This window comes from Bombyx mori, chromosome 21 (assembly GCF_030269925.1).
Source record: "Bombyx mori chromosome 21, ASM3026992v2".
Lineage (NCBI taxonomy): Eukaryota > Metazoa > Arthropoda > Insecta > Lepidoptera > Bombycidae > Bombyx > Bombyx mori.
In genome coordinates this window covers 10291494-10317002 of record NC_085127.1, presented here as the reverse complement: position 1 = coordinate 10317002, position 25509 = coordinate 10291494, and the positions used below count along the sequence as shown (strand labels likewise).

The window sequence follows — 25509 nt, the reverse complement described above, 5'->3', positions numbered from 1 at the left end:
AACATCCGTTTTTTTTTTTTCCTACCTAAGCTGTGAGCCTTGAGAGGCTATTTCAGCGTAACCCTAACTTTTGTAGGTGAGCTCATGGGGCTCAAACCTGATGACGTTGCTAACACGAACCCTAGCAAGAGCCGTGCTTCGCAGAATCTACCACCGGATCGGAAATGCGACCCACTGAGAAGATCCGGCGAGAAACTCAGTGGGCTGTGTCTGACAGTTAATTTACTCGTCGAGCCTTTCGTCGCAAGCGACGGGTTCGGCGAGAACGGTGACCGGTGCTTGAAGTACCTAGAAGCACCGTTAGTGGATCGGGAGGATCCGAGATGACGTGTTTTGGGCGACGTCGACTGCTTTCCATTCTGTCCGCAGGATCGGGAATGTAGTTTCCGGCGGCCACGATGAGAGGGTTCTCGTGTCGTGCTGCTTTATCGAAGTGGAAAAACATCCGTAAGAACCGCTGTAGATTTATATATTAGTATAGATAAAACAAACACACGCAATTCTCGAACATTTATTTCTTTTTACACGTTTTCTTATGTCTCAATATATCGACCGGAGTCGAATACAAAACCGCCTCGCAATTCTCGCACTTAAACTCCTTGCAATTAGGTTTATTCTCCTTTACAGTTTTACTAGGGCCGGGTTCCTCTTTCACCGCTCTCGCCGAACAAGTGAACAGTTTGTGTTGCAGTCTCTCCAGCGGCGACAGACACATCGACATCTCGCATTTCTCACACGTCCAAGGTAAACCATAAGTTTCTTGGTACGTGTTGTAACTCCAATCTGTGTCGACGACGCTGCAAGAGGACATGTTAATTTACTAATTAACCCACAGACTATTATTACGTGTCTCCCGTCTTTCAGGACTATTACAAAATAATAACAAACTAGTCGGTAGTGAAATTATAAGTTTGTACACTATTACGATTCTATAGTCAAAGACTATTATACTTCCTAATCACAGATTTCGCCAAGACTACACTTTAGATAAATATTAATAAAGACAAACAATATTTCTGCCGTGAAGCAGTAATGCGTTTCGGTTTGAAGGGTGGGGCAGCCGTTGTAACTATACTGAGACATCAAACCCATATCTCAAGGAGGGTGGTAGCATTTACGTTGTAGATATCTATGGGCTCCAGTAACCGCTTAACACCAGGTGGGCTGTGAGCTCGTCCACCCACCTAAGCAATAAAAAAAAAGATTGACTGAAACCACAAAATTTGTCAAGAAAACGATTCTATATTTATATACTTATCTAACTTCGTATTGAAATCGAGGTAGGTGTACAGAAAACATCCAAACCTCTTTGTCTATATAAACGTGAAGAATTTAATAGACCGCTAATTCTTTTCGTTCGAAACGATCCCTCTATTGGTATTATTAATATCATTTTTTTAACGCCGCGATTGACTAATACGAAATAAAAAAGCTTAGAATCTTCGAAAACGTAAACATTTAAAAACTTACATTTCATCATCCATTGTCAGTGGTTATTGTAGACATCGACGAACCTATAGACACCGTCTACGAAGTTTATGGGTGACCGCTGTAAAGCAGTGGCTACACATCTACTGGTGTATCACTACATCGTATAAAACAAAGTCGTTTTCTCTGTCCCTATATCTGTCTGTCCCTATGTATGCTTAAATCTTTAAAACTAAGCAACGGATTTTGATGCGGATTTCTTTAATAGATACGAGTGATTGAAGAGGAAGATTTATATTTATAATAACATTCATTAAATAGTGGAGAAATCAATAATAAATTAGTTTCCGAAGCGAAGCGAGGGCGGGTTGCTAGTTGAATAATAAAACAGACTCACCAATTATAAACGATATTATCGGTGACGTAGACACCGCCTTTCTTCTCGTGAGGTCGACATTCGAAGCCTTCTTCGAACGGATTAGGGTCGATATTTGGATGCGCTTCATCATTACCGTAGTACAATATCTTTAGGTCGCCTGAAAACCATTTTACATTTTCCTTTAGATGATCCTCACTATTTGTATATAACATGACGTTACGTGGCGTGACGTGAGATGGCTTTGCATGACATGACGAGATGTGACATGGCATGGCGTAACGTTACATGGCGTGACGCGACGAGACATGGCGTGGCATGACGTCACGTAACGTAACGTAACGCGACTTCACGTAACGTAACGCAAAGACCTCTCACCCCTTATCCAAATTTTGATGCCATTCTTTATAAGACTTTACAATGCTGGGTAAAATTAATAAAATATTCCTATTTGGAATTTTTAGTAGACAGAAGCGTTCACAATACGATGTCTATGAGCTCCAAAAATAATTCAACAAATAGCAGATATTTATTAGTATTAATAGGTATTGTTACGCCGGTAAGAGTAACGTCATCTATCGCCGAATAGTCGAACGAACATCGAAGGATCCAGAATGCTCGAGAATTACAACGCCATCTATTGTCAGATAGCGGAAACTGCTACTAGACAGGTGTGGAATATTCTCGATAATTCTAGGGATGAGGTATCGGCTATAAAAGCGTTGTAGGGATGGCACGCAGTCAGTGAGTAATTGGAACTACTCGAAGCGAACCAGCGAACGGATCACCTGAAGCGAAGCGGAACAAGCGAATTAAGAGTTTTAAAGTGTTTGTTGAATGTTTTCAAGTGTTTGTGAAGCGTTTAAGTGTTTTAAGTGTTGAATACAGTTTTTAAGTTGTACTTTGGTGATATTTTATTTATCCCGAACCCCAGCGCGTAACAACAGTATTACCGTACCCGGTAGTAATCTCTTGATCGTATAATAAACTTCGCTGTTCATGTACGAACTGATATCGCAGGACAGCTCGTACTGTGTTTCCTCGTACGACGACTTTGAGTGCTTCTGTTTCTCCAATTCCGATTCCACGGTCTTCGCTGGGTTCGCGTCTGTAATCGACAATAGCGTCGTGACATGATGAATTGCAATTTTTTTATTGCTTATCTAAGCAATCAGCTCGTCAGATCACGGCTGTCAGTTCGTTCCATCTGGTGTTAAGTGGTTACTGGAACCCATAGACATCTACAACGTAAATGCGCCACACACCTTGAGATATAAGTTCTAAGGTCTCAGTATAGTTACAACGGCTGCCCCACCCTTCAAACCGAAAAGCATCACTGCTTCAGGGCAGAAGTAGGCGGGGCGGTGGTACCTAGCCGTGCGGACTCACAAGAGGTCCTACCACCAGTAAAGAACCAACAGACCATTGGTTTTTTTAGAAGTGAAACTTCTTTAGGCGCATTGAGAGTAAAATTCAAATCGCGACAGATTCGTTACGGCTAGAGATAAAAGATACAATTTAGGAAGAGCGAGAGTGAGAGAATAGACAGAGCGTCTCCCGAACCACTCTACCGAGAAGAAAGGGAAGGGACAAAGCGAGCTAGGTCGTTTCTCTTATACACTGCATTCCTTATTACAAGAAAAATTTGATTTAAAGATGAAAAATGAAGAAAACCACAATACTATAATACGCACCGCAATAGAAGTTTCACTTCTTTCACGTGCACCATTTTTTTAAAGTCTGACATAGGCGTCTCACTCGATACGAATGCACCGGGCGTTTTATCACCTTTAGGCCACGACGACTTAATTCTGCCGCAAAGGGTTCATGAAAAGTCACGTGTCTATGGTCTCCAATAACCAAAGTACAAAGTACTTCTTACTAGCACCACCTACTGTTTCAGTATACATATTTCTACGTCACCAACCTGCAAGTCGTCGGTTCACCAGATCGTTCCACCTCCGTCTCAGCCTAACAGCTTTCATCAGCAGATTTAACCCGGTTTCAGGATAAGGAAACTCCAACAGGAGCCACGAGTCACATACTATCCTGTAACAGAGCAATACGTTCAAATTGATTTCTCAAGGCGGGCGAATCTGCGTAATTACTGGTGGTGGGACCTCTTGTGAGTCCGCGCGGGTGGGTACCACCACCCCGCCTCATTCTGCCGTGAAGCGGTAATGCGTTTCTGTTTGAAGGGTGGGGCAACCGTTGTAACTATACTTGAGACTTGGATGTCTAAGGGCTCCAGTAACCACTTAACACTAGGTGGGCTGTGAGCTCGTCCAACCAACTAAGCAATAAATAAAAAAAAGAATGAGCTCGCAGCCCACTTGGTTTTAAGTAGCTACCGGACCACATACATAGCAACGTGAATACCGCCTTAAGATACGAAATCGAACTTTCAATTTTGTTCACGACAGTCCTATACAAACTACGCTGTAGATATAAGCGGAATTGAGGTACATACCCATGCGAGCTCACATTACGGCACACCATCAGTGAATACACAATAATACTAATAAGATTATCTTCATATCTTAAGCCGATTACTTTTATTGGCTAATATAAAATTAAGCCTTATGCGGTATGGGTAGAGTTCGTTTTACCTTGTAAATCCTATATTGGTATCAATGGAATGCGCCAATAGCAGCAGGGTCTGTGCGGCCGGCATCCTCATGGAATTCACAATGTACGGCTTAGTTGTTTCGAGCAGAGACCTGTAATATTGGTACGGTACAGTCGTGAGCAAAATTTATTTATTTATATATTATTTATTTATTATATATTTATATATATGTCGGCGGCAGCTCCAGGGATGGCTAAGCGGTAGTTTCCGTCATCACTCGTATTTAGTTGAACTCAGTTTATAAAAAGTCGATAAAACCTTTTGAATAATAATTATTGAAACTCAACACACACAACTTTCACAATGTCAGGGTAAACCGACAGTTTCGTTCCACATACCGACAGACTGACTGCCAGAGACTCACTGACTGAGACGGACGGACCGTCTGATACGGACTGAATGACTGTCTGACACGGAATGCCACGACTCTGTCCACGTACCGCCATTTTATACTGTGGCGTTACGGAGTCTACCCTACATTTTGTGATATTTGTCAAAACAACATTTCATCATTTAAAATAATAATCAAAACCACCGTCTTAATATTACTAAAAGTCGTTATCCACGACACGGCCATTCTGTCACTTTGACGTTTGTGTATCGTTGATTTTCCGAACTATTGACCCGGATGCGACACGGCCATCCTGTGTTACACACGTCCTCGTGTGTTAATCTGAAACAAAAGCCAATACCGCACAGTATCATTCACACTCGGCCATATCTGACCACTCTACTAAAATAAAAGTCTTGTGTCATCACAAATTCTATAACGACATTGAAAGATAACACAAACGAAAATAAGTGATTTACTACTGCTGCAAGTTCTCCCCGTACAATTCATGTACACAGTAACTAAGTCATCCCTGTGACTCTAACTCTAATCAACAGTCATCCCTGTGACTCTAACTCTAATCAACAGTCATCCCTGTGACTCTAACTCTAATCAACAGTCATCCCTGTGACTCTAACTCTAATCAACAGTCATCCCTGTGACTCTAACTCTAATCAACAGTCATCCCTGTGACTCTAACTCTAATCAACAGTCATCCCTGTGACTAACTCTAATCAACAGTCATCCCTGTGACTCTAACTCTAATCAACAGTCATCCCTGTGACTCTAACTCTAATCAACAGTCATCCCTGTGACTCTAACTCTAATCAACAGTCATCCCTGTGACTCTAACTCTAATCAACAGTCATCCCTGTGACTCTAACTCTAATCAACAGTCCCTTTATGAGAACCATCGCATATAGATTTCTCGACAAGAGAACATTCAGCACCAGATTCCAAATAAAAATAAAACGACTCACCAGATTTTTCTCATTTACCAAAATACCCGATGTTACGCAGCTACCGGCACGTCACGGCGTCCCTCCGCTGCTGCGTTGCTCGCGGCCGTCGATGACATCGCGCCATCAATTTGCCTCGGCGGCAACTCGTGGCAATGTTTTTGCTTAGATGGGTGGACTATGCACGAGCTCACAGCCCACTCGGTGCCATGTAGTTACTGGACCCCACAGACATCCACAACGCAAACGCGTCATCCACCCCGAGATACAAGTTCCAAGGTCTCAGAATAGCTACAACCGCTGCCCCACCATTCAAACCGAAATACACACTGCTTCACGGCTGAAATGGGCCAGGGTGATGGTACCCGTGCGGTCGATGGCACTATACGGAGCACCCGTCTGGTGCCACGTCCTTACCCACGAGAAAGTCGCCGCGCTGCGACGCCGGCAGCGCGCGATCGCAGTCAGAGTCATTCAAGGATACCTCACAGTCTCCTACGAGGCGGCGCGCCCTAACGTAAGTATAGCCGGAGCGCGGGGGCTCCAATCTCGGCAGTCCGAGCTGGAGGCGTGGTCTCGTCGTTTGGCGGACCCGTCGGCCGGCCTCCGTACCGTCGAGGCGATCTGCCCGGTTCTCGCGGACTGGGTAGACCGCGACCGCGGAAGACTCACCTCCGGCTACCTGTGCAGACTCACAATACATTTTACCACCACGCAAACTTTTTACCACCGCAAATCTTACCAGCCACCACGCAAACTACAATTTTGCGGGTTCCACCTCTCCTACACGATGTTACTCCCACACTGCGGAAGCCAACCGCAAACACTTGTCAAGCACGCACAAGCACGCACTTCACCAGAAAAACTTGCATCCGCCAGCGGAACACGAACACCGCCGCATCGCCAGACACGAACGCACCGGACGTCTTATCTTACAGGTCACGACGACTTCAGATCCGATTCGTGTCGGAACTACCCACTCGTCATGACAGATCCATTATTGCGATCGAAGTTTCACTTGAGACTTGCACTTTTGCTACGTGTCGTATTTCCGCTAGTAAATGCCATGTGATAAGTCGAGAGACAACTGGGCAACATGAGCCAGAACGTAAGATGTGACGATTTCTTCGTGGCTCAGATCTTCCATCGAGGTAGCAGACGTTATTACACGACTTGCGTATGCTGCATTCACGCTTTTGTGGCTTACCATCGTTGTGAAATCCGCGACATGATAAGGCACCGCCTTTCAGGGCCCCACTGAAGACTACAATGAGCTATGCACCATCCAGTAGACGTTCATCGAGGTACATATCAACCGTAGCGCACCAAGCACATGGATCGGCATCTGTCTGTTCCTGATGAATTTCCGACCCGTGATCTCAGATACCGTTACTGGTATTCTGATCTGCATCATGTTTTTTCGCTGTACTTCGAACATGTTCAAACACGTCACGCCAGTGAGAGTTGAGTCCTGATCCCACTTCTGATGTCGGCGGCAGCTCCAGGGATGGCTAAGCGGTAGTTTCCGTCATCACTCGTATTTAGTTGAACTCAGTTTATAAAAAGTCGATAAAACCTTTTGAATAATAATTATTGAAACTCAACACACACAACTTTCACAATGTCAGGGTAAACCGACAGTTTCGTTCCACATACCGACAGACTGACTGCCAGAGACTCACTGACTGAGACGGACGGACCGTCTGATACGGACTGAATGACTGTCTGACACGGAATGCCACGACTCTGTCCACGTACCGCCATTTTATACTGTGGCGTTACGGAGTCTACCCTACATTTTGTGATATTTGTCAAAACAACATTTCATCATTTAAAATAATAATCAAAACCACCGTCTTAATATTACTAAAAGTCGTTATCCACGACACGGCCATTCTGTCACTTTGACGTTTGTGTATCGTTGATTTTCCGAACTATTGACCCGGATGCGACATATATTTATTTATTTTTGGTTAACCTAATCGCTGGTAGACTAAAGCGCTCTGTAAACGATCAAATTGTTTGTCAAATATTACGTGTTTGACGCGTTTGATGGGTGGGTACCACCACCCTACCTATTTTTGCCGTGAAGCAGTAATGCGTTTCGGTTTGAAGGGTGGGGCAGCCGTTGTAACTATACCTGAGACCTTAGAACTTATATCTCAAGGTGGGTGGCGCATTTACGTCGTAGATGTCTATGGGCTCCAGTAACCACTTAACACCAGGTGGGCTGTGAGTTCGTCCACCCATCTAAACATTAAAAAAAAAATTTGATTGACGGCGTGTTTGACAAACAAGTTTGAACGTGTATGGGGGTGTTTGTGAAACAAGATCTCAGTCGTTGCTCGACACGACGTCTCGTTACGGCAGGAGAAAACCGAACCTACGGGTAAGTTAACAAACTTGTTTGATCTTTGGTTTGATCGTTTTAGCTATTGTTTGATGAAAACGTAAAGTTTGACGAACAAATTTGTCAGGCAAATTTGATCATTTACAGGGCGCTTAAGGGCTTCTAGCTACTAACGGACTGGTCGGTGAGCTCACGGGCTCATCCTGCTAATTTGCTAACACTAGTCCTAACAAGAGTAGTGCTTCGAAGAATCAACCACCGGATCGGAATAGCGACCCACTGAGAAGATCCGGCGAGAAACTTAGAGGGTCAGACATTTCACCCGCTTTAAATTAGATTATTCAGAAATAATTAAACGCATTGCACTTTTTCTAGGTTAAGTGTCTGGCAAAAAGAAGATAGACCGTCCCTTGGTGTCGCTCAGTTGAGTAGGAACTTGGGGTCTTAGGCATGACATGAGGGGAGTTAGAACACACTGCTCAAGACCGATGCAAATAAAAGAATTTGATTCGAGCCCTATCAAAATGAAATCAAATAAAAAAAAATTCAATTCAATATTTTTTGTATCTATATAATACCTATATAAAAATGAATTGCTGTTCGTTAGTCTCGTTAAAACTCGAGAACGGCTGGACCGATTTGGCTAATTTTGGGTCTTAAATTATTTGTGGAAGAAAGTTTAAAAGGTAGATATGTAATAATAAAAGATCCAGAGAAGGTTTAAAAGGTAGATGAATATGAAAATGCTCGGAATTGAATCAAAATAACAATTTAGTTGTCCCTTTGATGTGTGAAAGTTTCGGTCTTTTATTTATTGATTGAGGCACTACGAAGTTTGCCGACATAAACGAAAGTACATACTTGCTGAACGTCAAAAGAACTACCGCCAATTCACAAGAACTAGCCTCCGTCCTGAGAACTGGCAAGAAACTCAGCGGGCATGCCATTTTTTTTTTTTTTTAAATAGTATGTTTTTTTTAAATATTCATTATATACTCCAGCAGAGGATAATGGGAAATAAAGAAGAAGACTTTCGTAGGTCACTCTCTGCTTCACAAACTACTACTTTTCAAGCAATTAATATAATATAATATACTAGCTTTTGCCCGCGACTTCGTCCGCGTGAGATAGTTACTTTGGCAGAACGCTAAATATTACCCGCCTCTTTATTTACGTAGAAAATAAAAATATTTTTGAATAATAGAATGTTAAAGAGCTATTTAAGGTACCAAAATCACGCTTTTGAACCGACTTCAAAAGAAGAAGTTATCAGTTCGACATAGATTACATAGATAAAAAATTATGGCATAAAAAACGTTATATATAGTGAGCCAACCTTAACATATAGAAATATTATTATGCTGCTGCGGACTTTTTTTTAGATCTTTTAAAGGGTAACAATTTTTTCATACATTATTTTAGCGAAACTTTAACCGTTTCCGCAGCGCACGCTGTGGAAGCTCTCAAAAGGGAAAAAAAACAGATTTTGAAACATTATTTATTGGTGCTCCGCTTGCATTGTTCTTAGCGTGATTTTATAGCCTTCCTCGCCTTTTTCGATAAATGGGCTATCTAACACTGAAAGAATTTTTCAAATCGGACCAGTAGTTCCTCAGATTAGCGCGTTCAAACAAACAAAATCTTCAGCTTTATAATATTAGTATAGAATCTATATATTATAGTATAGTCTAGTATAGTTTTTTAGTTGGTCTTTAAAGATGTGACCACATGCCGCAGGTAATACTTACAAATAACACAGTAACTGGTGTTTTGCTGACAAGGGTAGTTTACTCTTGTACCCGGCGGGCGGGTCCGTCTGTATGTCCGCCTCCGTCAGCATCAGCACGCGGGGCTGCTTCCCGAAATACGAGGTGGGGTGTAGGAACACGAAGGGCTTACTCCAAGTGTGGTACAATTGTTCGGCTACGGACTGCAAAAAACATTGGTTTTTTTATTTTTATTACGTCAGTTTATTTGGGTAGACTGAATTGAATTTTTCTTTAAAAATTTTATGGCCTGGTAACGAAACCTTTAAGCCAAGTCCTATTTTGAAATGAGATGAGGTTGATTGATGCACGACTTTAATCAACTAAATGAGATGGGATGAGTTAAAGTATCAGTAAAATGTTGGTTGTTTACTGAGAGTTTTTCAGCCGATTTTTTGGAAGAGCAGTAGAAGCTATGTCTAGTGATTTTGTTAATTTTTTTTCGTATTTATTTATTTAAAAAAAAAAACAAGAATTTAATTACAACGCCATTTACTGGGTCAAGTTGTTTATCTAAGCTAAGCCACGTAAACTAACAGACCAAAATTTGTGAAATGTGCTGTAATCTGTATAGTGAATGTGTGTTGTGTTTTTTTAAGTGATGGTTTTAGAAGTCAAACGAGTGATACCGGCTACATTTTATATCGAAAAAATCACATTTCCACAGGAAACTATACTGGCATTTTTCTTTGACTATGCGGTCGAAGCCGCGGGTAGTAGCTAGTTATACATATAATTGAGATGAGAACCAACTACAATTCGACTAGTTGAGTGACGGATATTCGATCTTCTGTCTATGATCCCAAGAGCTACTATAAGTTTTTTTTTATCGACTCTACTCTTACCTTGCAATAATTGAATTCATCGGCAACTGCTACTTGTGGGTACAGCGCTCTGGCTAACACAATCTGGAAATGTTTCAAAACATTATTATTTATAGACACCCAAAGATTATCATCAGTACATTTTAATTATTACATAATATTTTCTGTGGTCTCGTCGAGCCCGTCGCTTGCAACGACGACTTACTAGTCGAAGTAAATTAACCCACAGACACAGCCCATTGATTTTCTCGCCGGATCTTCTCAGTGGGGGGTCGCGTTTCCGATCCGATGGTAGATTCTGCGAAGCACGGCTCTTGCTAGGGTTCGTGTTAGCAACAACGTCAGGCTTGAGCCCCGCGAACTCACCCACTAGTTCGGTGAATCTAGAATAACCCCTCGAGGTTACTAGAATAGGTGGGGAAAAAAACACGTGTGGCACTCGGGGACTGCCGCGGTAAAGCTATTGCATAGCATTCTTTATCAACTTATGCAATTATAATTAGACAATAATAATTTAATATTAAAACAATAATAATAAAATAAGACCACGCTATATTTATAAACATTAACAAAAGTAAAACCTTAATTGTGCCCTTCACGCTCATAAGCTTGATCGCGCGAGAGAGAAATGGGCAGACTTATCATGATGTGCATGCGGCAGTGCGACGTCACGCCGCGCGCTTACTTACAAACACTACACAAGCGCAACGTGTGAATGTGTTGAACGCGAGCTACATAGTAGACGGAGTGGGGGGTGTTAGGTTTTATTTTCGTTACGGAATTTCTTCATTCGGTTGCCGCGCTCTAAGCCCGCGATAAAAGCTATGCAATAGGTTAAAAAAAGGACTCGTACGACTTCACAAGCAAGGTCTTGCTACCAGTAAATGTCAGTTGGGGTTAAATCGCCTTTCTGACCACCACGGAACGGCGGTGGCGCTAGTACCTGAAGGCAGTACACCGTAGACCTTACCTTCAGCATGACAAGGTCCCGTCCACTGGACGCGCTGGAGCCGGATATCAGAGCCTGGATCCTCTGAGCGTCGTTGCTCATACGGAATTCAATGTCCCTTATATCGAAAACATTGTCATCCTCGTTCTCATTCTCGTCGACGATCTCCCACGAGTCTATCTTCAAACGTTTCTTGCGTTTCGAATCTTCAGCCGATTTCTGTTTGTATTGCCTGAAAATTAAAAAAAAATGTGCATATTTAGGGGAAATTTACTATAATTTATTAGACCCAATTTTGTTTATAAAATGGTACATTAATGATACCAACATAATTTTTTTTTGTTCGTAAATAAACAGAGGCCTAAAATTAATCGGTAACAAAGTTTTCGTAACGCAAATACTCCAATCACTTGGACGTGAACTTCTAAGAGCGGGATTGCCATTTTACAATTGAATTGACAAATCTCATGTCAAACAGGGGTTTTATCTTGTAACGCCTATGGCGTTCCGTAACCACTTCAAGCCAAGTGTATCGTGAGCTAGTTCACCGATCTACCTAATAACAAAAACATTATGTAGACGTGTACATTTAAATTAGTCTAGTGTATTCCTCCTTTGCTAATGTTGTTTCTTGCTTGCTGATTGTTTTTAATTTCTTTGTTTCTATGTTTTTGTTTCTCTGGTGTTTTAATTTGTTTATGTTGGTGAGGACCTTTAATTGGCTCTTTGTTTTTATTATTTGTTATCTATACTAATATATAAATCTACAGTGGTTTTTACGGATGTTCCGTTATAACTATTGAACCATGCATCCGATTGACTTGAAACTTGGTATCCATGTAGAAAATACATGTACTTAAATGGATAGACTAATATTTATATGAGTGTTGGACTCCCTACACCAGTTGCGGGGGCGTTAATGATGAGAATCTTTGTGAGGGGTGAGAAATAATAATGTTAATTTTAAATGCCCAGCGAAGCGGACGGGTACAGCTAGTATTATTATACTATGTTAGTTGGCTTGTAGTAAATAAATAAATAAAAATTACAAATCAAATCTCGCTTATAGAAATTAGCGGACACATTCTTATGCAGAGCTGAACGATTCTAAAGAAAATATGTTTTAATTTGCTACAAATTATGAAGTTATTCAATATAGGTACCTCCTCATGTCCTTGAGCTGTTTCATCTGGCCGTGACGTAACGCCCTCTCCGCTGAAGACATCGTCTCCGGTTCAGGAGTCTCAGATAGATTGTTGTCCTGTTACCAAACAATTAAAGCACCAGCAAAACTTTGAGAGGCTGCAACCCATAGACGTCTCTATCTCGAAATTGTCGTGATTATGATACCCTTTAGGGCAGGGGTTCCCAAACTTATTTTGTCTACTGCCCACTTGGAGAATAAATAATTTTTTAGCGCCCCCAAATATTCATATACCTAAAAACCACTATAGTAAGAGTTTAGTCGGTGTCTAAGAGTCCTCATAGATGACATTACAAATCGCCTCTCATACTTCTGCACAACGCTCCCATTTTTTTCTGGGTCTGTTACCGCCCCCCTTTAGGCCTGCAGCACCCACACGGCGTTATCGCCCACTTTGGGAAAGACTGCTTTAGGGTAATACGCCCGGTGTATTTGTATCGAGCGAAGCGACAGTGCCGGTTTTCGAATACCCGCATATAAGAACCAATTATTTCTAATGACATTACGTACTAAACTCATTCAGGTATCTGTCAACTGTATGACAACTGTCAAAAGGTCGTTCAATTTTACTAAGTAATAAATAAATAAAAAATTAATGCCGTTTTCGCTATAAAATCTAGTCTGCTTATGCCGTACATCAAGTCTTCAATTTGGATACCTTACCTGCAAGAGGCCCCTTAGTTGTGCCGCCAATTTAGTCAGCTCGTAAAGTCGCTGTTCCTCGATGCCCCGCCTCTTGCACCAGCTTCTCCCGCCGCGCTCCTCGGCTTTGACACGCAACCAAGCGCAGTACAAGGACAGTAATGTCAGCGGGTCGCCGTGGTCTGATTCATCAGGCTTCCTTGCATTCTAGACATCAGAATCGATGGATGTGTAGCTCAGGGTTGCTCACGCTCACGCATGCATAGCTCACGGCTTATTTGGTGTTGAGTGGTAACCGGAGCTTGTAGACGTGACAGCATGTGTGAATAGTGACGACGTGAGGTCGAATCTTCAACTTTATTGTATAGCAGCCGTCGAACCCTTCGCGACAGAAATGGGCAGGATTGTTCCTATCTGTTGCAGGACTTGCATACGCTACTACCAGTAATCATAAGTCTAGCGTGTTTGTTTTTTATATATTTAGTATAGTGCTATTCTTAGATCGTGAAAATCGTTCGTAATCTTAAGAGGCTATTTAAAAAAAAAAAAAATTTTTATTGCAGAGATGAGTGGACGAGCTCACAGCCCACCTGGTGTTAAGTGGTTACCGGAGTACATAGACATCTACAATGAAAATGCCGCCACCCACCTTGAGATATGAGTTCTAAGGTCTCAGTATAGTTACAACGGCTGCCCCACCCTTCAAACCGAAGCGCATTACTGCTTCACGACAAAATAGGCGGGGTGGTGGTACCTACCCGAGCAGACTCATAAGAGGTCCTACCACCAGTAATTACGCAAATTAAATAAATAAATATTTACTAACAATCACGCCACGTTAACTGGTCACATTTTTTATTATACACATACATATATTTAATATACATCCATAACCCTGGAAAAGACATTTATATTTATCATACAAATATCTTCCCTTGGCGGGATTCGAACCCGCAACCCCCTTGTATAGTATAATTTTTTCACACCTACCTCACAATCGAAATCTCGGTGCGCTCTAGTGGTGAAAATGGAACGAATCCCTAAAGCGGCGGTCAACGCGAGAGCAGAGTCTCTCTTGTGCGTCTGTAAAGTTGCGCTCCCGATGACCAGAGCTTTCGCTAATGAAACTTCAACTGGCAGATTCGATAAAGCTTTCCCTAGCGCTGTTAATTTCTCGTTCGATGTTAAAGCGCCCTGCAATAAATAAAGTTATTTGTAACGATTTCCCGAACAACAAGAATATATCGAGGGGTGAAAGGCTTTAAAGCTTTAAGCGACATCTATATATTAATACGTGAAGCAAAAACTTTGTATCCCTTTTTACGAAAATTGCGCGGACGGAGGAGTATGAAATTTTCCACACTTATAGAGAATATAGAGAAGAAGTGCACAATGCTAATATTTTTTTAAAATAATGCATAAAAGATACATCAATAAAGAAAACATTACACACACTACCATGTATTGACGCACACACGCATGCATACTATTTATTGTCAAACTTTTGTTCTTGACGTCTGTGGTCAAATTGAGAATAGATTAAATATTGTTTGTCTTTATTAATATTTTTTTATAGTATAGTCTTGGCGAAATTTGTGATTATAGAAGTATAAAATACAATCATACTGTGTACAAACTTACAATTCCAATTAATTATAGTCGAATTTCGACTACTGCGGGACCTCTAGTTTCGATTAATACGCGACATTTATCTTTGCAATTAAAATCAACAGTTCGATGCTTTTAATTGAACTTCAATAAAATTTACTCCATTTTTTTTATTGCTTAGATGGGTGGACGAGCTCACAGCCCACCTGGTGTCAAGTGGTTACTGGAGCCCATAGACATTTACAACGTAAATGCGCCACCCACCTTGAGATGTAAGTTCTAAGGTCTCAGTATAGTTACAACGGCCGCCCCACCCTTCAAGCCGAAACGCATTACTACACGCCGAAACACTAAATAGACAAAATAAAACAAATCACACAACTTCACTCCTCGCGTTCCTGCCAAAAAGCCAAAAATGATTCTTTGTCCACTATGGGGTGCGCTAGAGTGCGTTGCTCTTTTTTTGTGTATTTTCCTACCTAAGCTGAGAACCTTGAAAGGCTATATCAGCGTAGCCTTAATTAGTAGGTGAGCTCACGGGGCTCAAACCTGACAACGTTGCTAACACTGGTCCTAGCAAGAGCCGTGCTTCGCAGAATCTACCACCGGATCGGAAACGCGACCCACTGAGAAGATCCGGCGAGAAATTCAGTGGGCTGTGTCTGAGGGGGTCGTTGCAACCTCGACCTTCTACAGGAAACTAAAGGTCTAACCACACTCTAACCCTTTTCAAACAGCTTAATAACTAAGCCAAAAAAACCTCACATGCTGTTTGAGCTCCAACAGAGCATTCTCGATGCTCTCCTCGGGCGGAGTATCGATGAAAGGGAAGCGCCTGACGTCGTTCACCCCTAAAGAGCTCATCAACAGGAGCAGAGAGGCCAGCGGGACCCTGGACACCTCTGGAGTACTGAACGGCTCCATATCCGTGTACTGTTGTTCGGAATATATCCTATAGCAGACGCCGGGACCTGTGCCGACAATGAAACTCATGATAATTCGTAATCCTAATAATTTCGGTCCTTTTATATGTATTTTTTATTACTTTACACTTGTAAACGTCATTGCAGAAAAAATTATAAAATAAAAAACAGTTTAAAAAAAACTAAAAAAATACGCTTTTATAGAAAATCCAACTAAAACGTCTAACCTCACGCGAGATGCTTCAAAACTTCTATTTGAACGGTAAACGTGTTGGATTATTGAGAAAATTGAGCTCTATTACTTTTATTGAAGAGTAGCAAAGACTAGTATTTGTGAATATTACCGTAATTTAAAATCACAATCATAAAAATAAATAATGAAACAATCAAACAAACAATATTTTACTCTAGAAATAAATTTTCACGCAATTTTACACCGTTTTCTGCGAGAAATATAATTACGTGATATTTGCCAAGTAAGTGAGATTTGGAAAGATTTCGCTTGATCCCCTCCCTCCCTAGAACACCTCACGTAATTAATGGACCCCCCTTATATAAGACATCAAATTATATTACCCGTTCTTCCGGCACGACCTTTCCTTTGGTCGGCGCTGGCCTTCGATATCCAAAACTCTTTTAACCTCTGCATCTTCGATGTCGGGTCGTAGCTCATTTCTTTTACCTACAAAATATGCTATGCTTTGTCAATCTCGATCTATTTACCTTGGCTAACAATTATCATTGGATCTAACTTGTAACCATTTTAATTCATCCAATCATAAATTTGATTCGAGTTGCCAAGTTATTTAGATATTTCCAATTTAGTTTATTGTTTAGAAGATCATGAATGCCATAAAAAAATATCGCCGCTAACCGTTGACTTAGATATCGCCGGAGGCACGACTGGCTCCCATAAAACACAGATTAACCTTTGAATTTCAATCACAATACAAGAGCCGACATAATATCTCCATGAGCCTATATCTAGGGGTATCTTATACCTTTAAACGAGCAATTCTTGTATATTAATATATACTTATATAATCTGAATCTCGGAAACGGCTCCAACGATTTCCATAAAATTTAGTATACAGGGGATTTCGGGGGCGATAAATCGATCTAGCTACGATTTATTTTCAGAAAATGTTGTTTTATTCGTGTTTTCAATAATCAACTCTTCCCGACATCTATTGGCGAATAATAATACTATTTTTCTTAATTGAGGGCAACTAACCGCTTTAAAGACACAGCAAGTTGGCGTGATAAAAAAAAAACCGAGTAAAGCTCGGTCATCATCTAGTGCATTATTTATCCTTATCTATAAAAACAATTTAATAAAGTTGGAAATGAAAGGTTATCTGTGAAGCGATAGAAATGTACTGGCAGGGTATTCTTAAAGCCTGTGGCACTATCATCCGACTTACTGCTTCTAAAGTTATTATGAATTCCAATTTGAAGGGTATAGACGATTGCCAATTGTCATTTCAGGTCTTTCATCATCAACGTTTTTGCTATGGTATATGATTTGGGCAAACAGTAAAAAGTGTGAACAAACCTTTCCGGAATCCACAACGAAACGAATACCGTCGATTGTGACAGAGGTTTCTGCTATATTCGTTGATATAATACATTTCCTGACGCCCTCTGGTGGATAATCGAAAACCTGTACAAAATTTATCACGTATTTAGAAAACAAAGTCGTCGTGGCCTCTAGGATAAGGCGCCTGGTGTACTCGTATCGAGCGATACGACTATGTCGGTGTTCGAATTCCGCCAGGCATCAATTTTTTTTATCAAATACGTACTTAACCACTGAAGTAGGAAACCTATGGAAATGAAACGTCAACAAAAAATTCGTGCCACTGTGACGTCATCCGGCCACAAAACATGGCGGTTTTAGTGCTGCCCAGAAGATTTTAATGTTAGTAGGTTTTATCGATAAACGTTCTTGGCTTATTTTATTTTAAATATTGTTGAGTATGAATGTATTTGTAGAATTTATACTTTAATAGGAATTAAGTATATTGTTATGTGCAAAGATGATGTGATTTAGATATTATGTGAAATCTAAGACGAGTTCGTGCTTCAAAGTTTCCAAGTAAACGATATGACGATTTTTAAAATTTGCTACACTGATTTTATAAAGTTGTCGTTTGCCGCAAAACATAAAGATATGGCATAGTACAGTGCCATCAGCCCATTTCTAGCATGCTGAATGTTATCGTATTTTGAGTACGTGTTTTTCTTAGACTATTACAATCTATTTTAATTGTTTTGCTGACCTAAAGTCCGTAACAGACTATCGCAGTGCACCTCAAGGAAGGTGCACCGCACCATTTGAATCACTCTCACTTGAGAGTGATTCAAATTTTAAACTTATCAAGGGACCGCCTGATAAAAAAAAAATACCTACAGAACATTTATTCGTATATGAAATTACAAACGTCATTCCTTGTGACTTCCTCTCTAAAATCACTTAATTAATAAATATTTAACGAATTTAAAATAGTGTTTTACTCGCTGCGGAATAAAACTATTTTATTTAAATAGTTCCGAAGAGATTTTGTCGGTAGCCTTTTTCCCGAAATATCTAAACAGAATGTCTAAATATGTTTTGATGACATATTTTAAAGAGGTATTTATGATTAGTGTCATGATGAATAGATTCCGACCGAAAAATGGTGTCCGATATTTCGGATTCAAATATATTATTAAGTGTATAATCTATGTTTCGGATGAGGGCTCCTTATTGAATTTAAATATATATAGATACTAGTTTTGGGGCATCGACCTTCTTGAGATCCTATAAAATATGTTTTAATTATTATTTTTGTATGTTTTAAGCATGATAAAATTAGAAATTTATATAAGCAATCATATTAAATCGATATCAAAGTCAATAAATAATGTACAGCCCAAAACAGACGGCCGAACTGACGTGACAATGACATTTGGCGCGCTAAACATGGCGGATTTTCGGCCTCATTAGACCATAGACCTATATAGTAGGGACACGACATATTGTTCTATACGTACAATTGCTTATATAAATAGCACCCATTTTGAAGGCACATACATAAACATATATCTATCTCGTTCTTACTCAGCACTTTAACTCGCAGGAAAACAATATAACAGTATTTCAGTGCGTACATAAAATGAAACATGAATATACGTAAATGTCTCCGTCTCCGTCTAATGAGACCGAAAATCCGCCATGTTTAGCGCGCCAAATGTCATTGTCACGTCAGTTCGGCCGTCTGTTTTGGGTTGTAAATTATTTATTGACTTTGATATCGATTTAATATGATTGCTTATATAAAATTTCTTATTTTATCATGCTTAAAACATACAAAAATAATAATTAAAACATATTTTATAGGATCTCAAGAAAGTCGTCGGAACTATTTAAATAAAATAGTTTTATAACACTATTGTCAACTCGTTAAATATTTAATAATTAAGTGATTTTAGAGAGGAAGTCACAAGGAATGACGTTTGTAATTTTATTAACGAATAAATGTTCTGTAGGTTTTTTTTTATCAGGCGGTCCCTTGATAAGTTTAAACCTTCCTTGTACCTTCCTTGAGGTGCGCTGCGGTAGTGTGTTACGGACTTTAGAGTCAGCAAAACAATTAAAATAGATTGTAATAGTCTAAGAAAAACACGTACTCAAAATACGATAACATTCAGCATGCTAGAAATGGGCAGATGGCACTGTACTACGCCATATCTTTATGTTTTGCGGCAAACGACAACTTTATAAAATCAGTGTAGCAAATTTTAAAAATCGTCATATCGTTTACTTGGAAAATTTGAAGCACGAACTCGTCTTAGATTTCACATAATATCTAAATCACATCATCTTTGCACATAACAATATACTTAATTCCTATTAAAGTATAAATTCTACAAATACATTCATACTCAACAATATTTAAAATAAAATGAGCCAAGAACGTTTATCGATAAAACCTACTAACATTAAAATCTTCTGGGCAGCACTAAAACCGCCATGTTTTGTGGCCAGATGACGTCACAGTGGCACGAATTTTTTGTTGACGTTTCATTTCCATAGGTTTCCTACTTCAGTGCATTAGACGGAGACGGAGACATTTACGTATATTCATGTTTCATTTTATGTACGCACTGAAATACTGTTATATTGTTTTCTTGCGAGTTAAAGTGCTGAGTAAGAACGAGATAGATATATGTTTATGTGTGTGCCTTCAAAATGGGTGCTATTTATATAAGCAATTGTACGTATAGAACAATATGTCGTGTCCCTACTATATAGGTCTATGTACTTAACATATGATCACGAATGACTTCCGTGATGAAGGAATAACATCTTATTGTATTAAAAATTAAACTCGCAAAAATTATAATTTGCATATCACTGATGGTAAGGCGTCTCATGAGCTCGCCCGGGTAGGTAGCAAAAACCTGCCTATTTTTGAAGAACACAATCGAAGGACAAAATAGAGACCTGCATACGAATGTGAAGTATGTTCACGAGTACTCACGATAGGCAGCGATGAGGAAAACATTGACATGGTTAATAACATAAACCACGGTTGCACGTACCTTATCTTGTTCGGCAAGTGACAAACCGCTGTGTAATGGAAGGACGATCCAATTTTTCGTCTTTTCTGCATACTGTTGCGCCGCGTCACATATCGCTGTGATTTCTTGAACTCCAGACATAAATATTAGGAGATCACCTCGTTCATCCTCTAGAAAAAATATATCAAATAGATGGTTATTTCTTTTATTATCATTGACGTATGTTCGAAATTTCGACTATTTTTTTTTATTGCTTAGCTGGGTGGACTAGCTCACAGCCCATCTGGTGTTAAGTGGTTACTGGAGCCCACAGACATATAGTTACAACGGCTGCCCTGTCCTTCAAGCCGAAACGCATTACTGCTTCACGGCAGAAATAGGCAGGGTGGTGGTACCTACCCGCGCGGACTCACAAGAGGTCCTACCACCAGTGTCTCAAAGCAGAAGGTGGAGGCTGCTATCTCGATGGGTTCCGGTAAGTACTGGCCTCGGATAAGCTATAGCGACCTTGTTTGTCAATTAAATTAATTTCATTTATAAGTACTCATTATTATTATGATTACATTTGTTTTTGTTTGTTTAAACATCAGTTAATCGGTTGCATATTGGTACAGTTATTGTTTGTATTATACTTTTTGCCACTGTACATTTATCATTAATATAAGTGATTTTAAACACTAAGTGGTTTTTATACTTATAGTATACTTATAATAGTGGCGGCAGACCATAGCCCGGTTTCATTAGTTAAAATAATTTATAAGGCAAAGAGAATACTGCTTGTTGAATACATTTTTTTTTTATTGCTTAGATGTGTGGATGAGCTCGCAGCCCACCTGGTGTTAAGTGGTTACTGGAGCCCATAGACATCTACAACGTAAATGCGCCACTCACCTTGAGATATAGTTCTAAGGTCTCAGTATAGTCACAACGGCTGCCCCACCCTTCAAACCGAAACGCATTACTGCTTCACGGCAGAAATAGGCAGAAAGAAATAGGCAAATACATGTTGTATTAATGAATTTTCTGTAGCAAACTATAGTCGACTGTAGTCACAGCTTACTTGGATATTTATTGTCGATCAACTGCATTATTTGCACATAAGGCTGAGGATCTAATCTGTCATCTCTTGTCGGTCTTTCTTCCATAAATATTGGTTTGTAATTTAATTCAATTGTATAAAGTCGACCTGGTACCTTAAAATAAATAAGATTGTCATAAGCAATGATAATTTCAAGAAGTCTTGCATATACATGTTTCCAACAACCACTGCTACATGAAAACACCACTACAAACTCCATTTCACAACTAGTTTAGAATTGTCAAGCGTCTAGAAAGATTTTTTTTTCTCTACTGTACTACCTTATATTTCACAGAGAATGCTCCAAACAGTATTTTAGTCTATATTTCACATCATAATGCGACCTCAATAATATTTTTTTATTTGTTTATCGAAAATAAAGCTTATAGTGAACTTGAGTATGCGGTGATTTGGGCTTAGATATTCATTGGACTTGTTGGTTAACTATTCACTGTCTCATGAAAAAACAGACTAAGTACAATTCTATAGCCAGCACTAATGGAAGCTCTCTTCTCCTGGTAGAATTACAGCAGAGGATCACAATCGTTATATAAAATCAATCAAAAGTTTACCTGTATAACAACAGCCGATTCACTTGCAAAATATTCTTCAAACAGTTTTATGTTTATTGTAGCAGACATCAACACTAATTTAATATTGGTTCTAGTATGTACCAAGCATTTTAAAATACCCAGTAGAAAGTCACCCATTAAATGCCTTTCATGAATCTCATCTAAGATAATGACATCATAGCTAGGTAAGGTTTCTGAAGACATCTGTAATGAAATGTTTCCTTCAAAAAATTACATTATGGCCAATATTCTTACTCATATCTGAATCCCTTAATGTTTCACATGCCCAAATCCTAATGATAATATCATTTTAATTGTTTCCTTAATTTAATTTAATAAAGTGAATACAATATTAGCAAAATTAATTAAATTACCTGACCTGTCTTAGAAGTAAGCCTTCGGTGATGAAACATATTTTTGTATCAGAGGTTTTGCTCTTCTCAAAACGTATCTGATAGCCAACTTTACTTTCAAACTGGGTCAGCATTTCATATGCAACTCGTTTTGAAAGGGACACACAGGCTATCCTTCTTGGCTGTGTACAGGCTTAAAATTACAAATTTAATACTCATTAAACTATTTCTCCTCACATTATAGAGCAAATGATTTAGGTTTTAAAAAGAAAAATGTGTGTTAAATTCCTTTGAACTTTGAACTTTTATTAGTGGAAGGACATGATATAAGACTGCATTTATGCATTATGTCCTATCCAATTCAATATTTTGTTATAAAGTACTAATAATATTGAACATCAAAGTTTTCACACAATCTTACCAATATTTTGAAAACCAGCTTCATGCAGATACTGAGGCACCTGTGTAGACTTGCCACATCCTGTATCACCAGCAACTATGACTACCCTTTCATTCTGTACTGCTGACACAATTTCATGCCTGAAACAATTTTATAAAAGTATGTCATTTTCCTAGTCCCCTTATATTCAGTTACTTTCTTGCTGTACTTAAATAAGCTTTATACAAAGAAGCAACTACAAATGCTACAATTTACTATTATTATTATTTTTTTTTTTTGCTTAGATGGGTGGACAAGCTCACAGCCCACCTGATATTAAGTGGTTACTGGAGCCCATAGACATCTACAACATAAATGCGCCACCCACCTTGAGATATAAGTTCTAAGGTCTCAGTATAGTTACAACGGCTGCCCCACCCTTCAAACCGAAACGCATTACTGCTTCACGGCAGAAATAGGCGGGGCGGTGGCACCTACCCGTGCGGACTCACAAGAGGTCCTACCACCAGTAATTACGCAAATTATAATTTTGCGGGTTTGAGTTTAATTACACGATGTTATTCCTTTACCGTGGAAGTCAATCGTGAACAATTGTTAACTACGTATTTCATTAGAAAAATTGGTACCCGCCTGCGGGATTCAAACATCGGTGCATCGCTAGATACGAATGCACCGGACGTCTTATCCTGTAGGCCACGACGATGACAATATACTAATATTTATTTACCTATAATTAGCAACAGGTAACTCTTTTTGTGTTTGTCTCAGCTTTTTCAATTTCTCAAATTTTTCCTTATTCTTAAAATCTAAATAAATCGAAACTATCTCCAAAAATGCATCAAATATTTTTCTGTTTAATTTTTTACGACTTCCTGACTCGCATACTGTGTCTATAAATTTCATAGAAGAAGTAAAATTAATGCAATGAAATTTTGAGAATCTTTCACTGTTTGTATCTATAATATCTTTGCCACAGTTGGGTTCTAGCAAAGGTTTTCCTGACTTCTTTAAAGTGGCTTCATACTTCTTTAGAAATATCCAAAAATCACTCAAACTATTCACGACAGTATTGCTTTCGTTGCTGTAAAGCATTACTTTTTCTAAATCTCGTTTATAGTCCAAGAAACTAAATTCATTTAGAGGAGTTAGAGGACTTGGACTTCTTCTTCTTGGCCGATATCGTTCATGGTCAGGAGAAGGTGTTCTAATTCTTTTTGATGCATATTGTCTTTTTAAATTTGGAGATCTTCTCATATTGTTTGTTTTCTATACTTTTTCTTTTATAATTGGGCGTAACTTATCAAACAAAAAAAAATTTGGTGTGTGGAAACAGAAACTTGTCAGTTATGGTCATTGCTGATAATTATATATGTTAAATGGTATGTTATTAAATTAATCGTTATCAATTAATAACAAACTTTGGATTTTTGTGACAGATCTGATTGCGGTACCTACGCATTGACAGCATCTTTTGTTGTCAGTGTCAAGAATAAGGGTGATACCAATATATTAGTATTCACTAAGATATTCGTAATACAGCTTGTATTCGTGTATCGGTAATCCGTCGAATTCTGATTTGCTAATATTCCGTATTCACTTATTCATAATATTAACCAACTCACATCGGTCGGGTTGTATCTATCCACAGAACACTGTTACTTCTAGTGAAGTATCTATCACACGAAAATATACTGGCATACGCCGTACGTGTCTCGCGGATATCTGTCTATCACATTCATATCAATACTGCACGTGCTAAGAGTAAGTGAAATAATCTATATGTTTATATACTGAGGAATGAAAATAAGTACATTTCGCTTTGAGTTTAAGGACTATTTTGTATTGCATTTTTTACATGTCAAAAATGCTAGTGGGAATTTTCAAATGCACTACTTTTTTATGTTTGAACCTTCATTTCTTGATTCTACTAAAGATTCTACTCAAGACAAAATATTGCATTTTCACATTTATTGGAATAAAATCGGTGAGCTTTATTTTCATTATTTTAATTTTATTTTCTGTTTCCTTCGAATTAGTTGGATTTAAAACGATGATTTGAAAAACGAAAGTAGGTAGCTGACAATGTTTACCAATTTCATAAATCAAAATATTTTTAGACAAAATGTAATACTGCTACAACAAAATTAAGTGTTTTTACGTAATAAATTATGATGACAATATATTTTTGCGGTGGTACTTATTTATCTTCTAAGAACTTCTCAAATTTTATATAAAAGTTTGATTTTTTAATCGAAATAACTTTCTAACCAAACTGTTCATGGATTATAATATTATAACTGTTGTGTACCTACTAGCCACCTCAGTACCGTGTCAGAGAATTTTTTCGAAAATCCCAAGTCTTTCGGTAGAAAAAGTAAAAAAGCTGATGTTTTTATGCACCAATAAGAAATAAATAATATTAGTAACTTGTTGTTTATTATTAATGTACAATGTTGACCAAATTCTAATTTAATAATAATATTCATATTAATGTACATAATATTACTTGTAAAGTATTTAGTATGAAGTCAAATTCCTGGATACAATATAC

The 25509-nt window shown here is 38.9% G+C and overlaps 1 protein-coding gene across 1 annotated transcript; it reads right to left on the bottom strand.

Moving 5' to 3' along the window:
* Window positions 1–495: 495 nt before the first annotated feature.
* On the bottom strand, window positions 496–24704 carry LOC101744276 (probable ATP-dependent RNA helicase DHX34). Its single transcript, XM_004929653.4, has 20 exons — window positions 23686–24704; window positions 22980–23098; window positions 22585–22751; window positions 22206–22409; window positions 21616–21748; window positions 20577–20725; window positions 17545–17652; window positions 16566–16671; window positions 15832–16037; window positions 14449–14652; window positions 13480–13665; window positions 12776–12873; window positions 11634–11844; window positions 10685–10747; window positions 9822–10003; window positions 4414–4524; window positions 3732–3853; window positions 2763–2912; window positions 1826–1964; window positions 496–797 (listed from the first exon to the last, which is right to left on the bottom strand). Exons 1-20 carry the CDS (start codon window positions 24210–24212, stop codon window positions 512–514), a joined length of 3471 nt encoding a protein of 1156 aa, XP_004929710.3. The 5' UTR covers window positions 24213–24704; the 3' UTR covers window positions 496–511.
* Between the last annotated feature and the right edge of the window lie 805 nt (window positions 24705–25509).

Excerpts from the sequence above, each read along its gene's own strand:
- LOC101744276 (XM_004929653.4), bottom strand. The coding sequence starts at position 24,212 with ATGAGAAGATCTCCAAATTTAAAAAGACAATATGCATCAAAAAGAATT. Across the intron at positions 23,099-23,685 it reads TTACCTGTTGCTAATTATAG|GCATGAAATTGTGTCAGCAG; the intron begins GTAAATAAATAT and ends AAATTGTTTCAG. Across the intron at positions 16,038-16,565 it reads AGGTCGTGCCGGAAGAACGG|GTCCCGGCGTCTGCTATAGG; the intron begins GTAATATAATTT and ends TTGTCGGCACAG.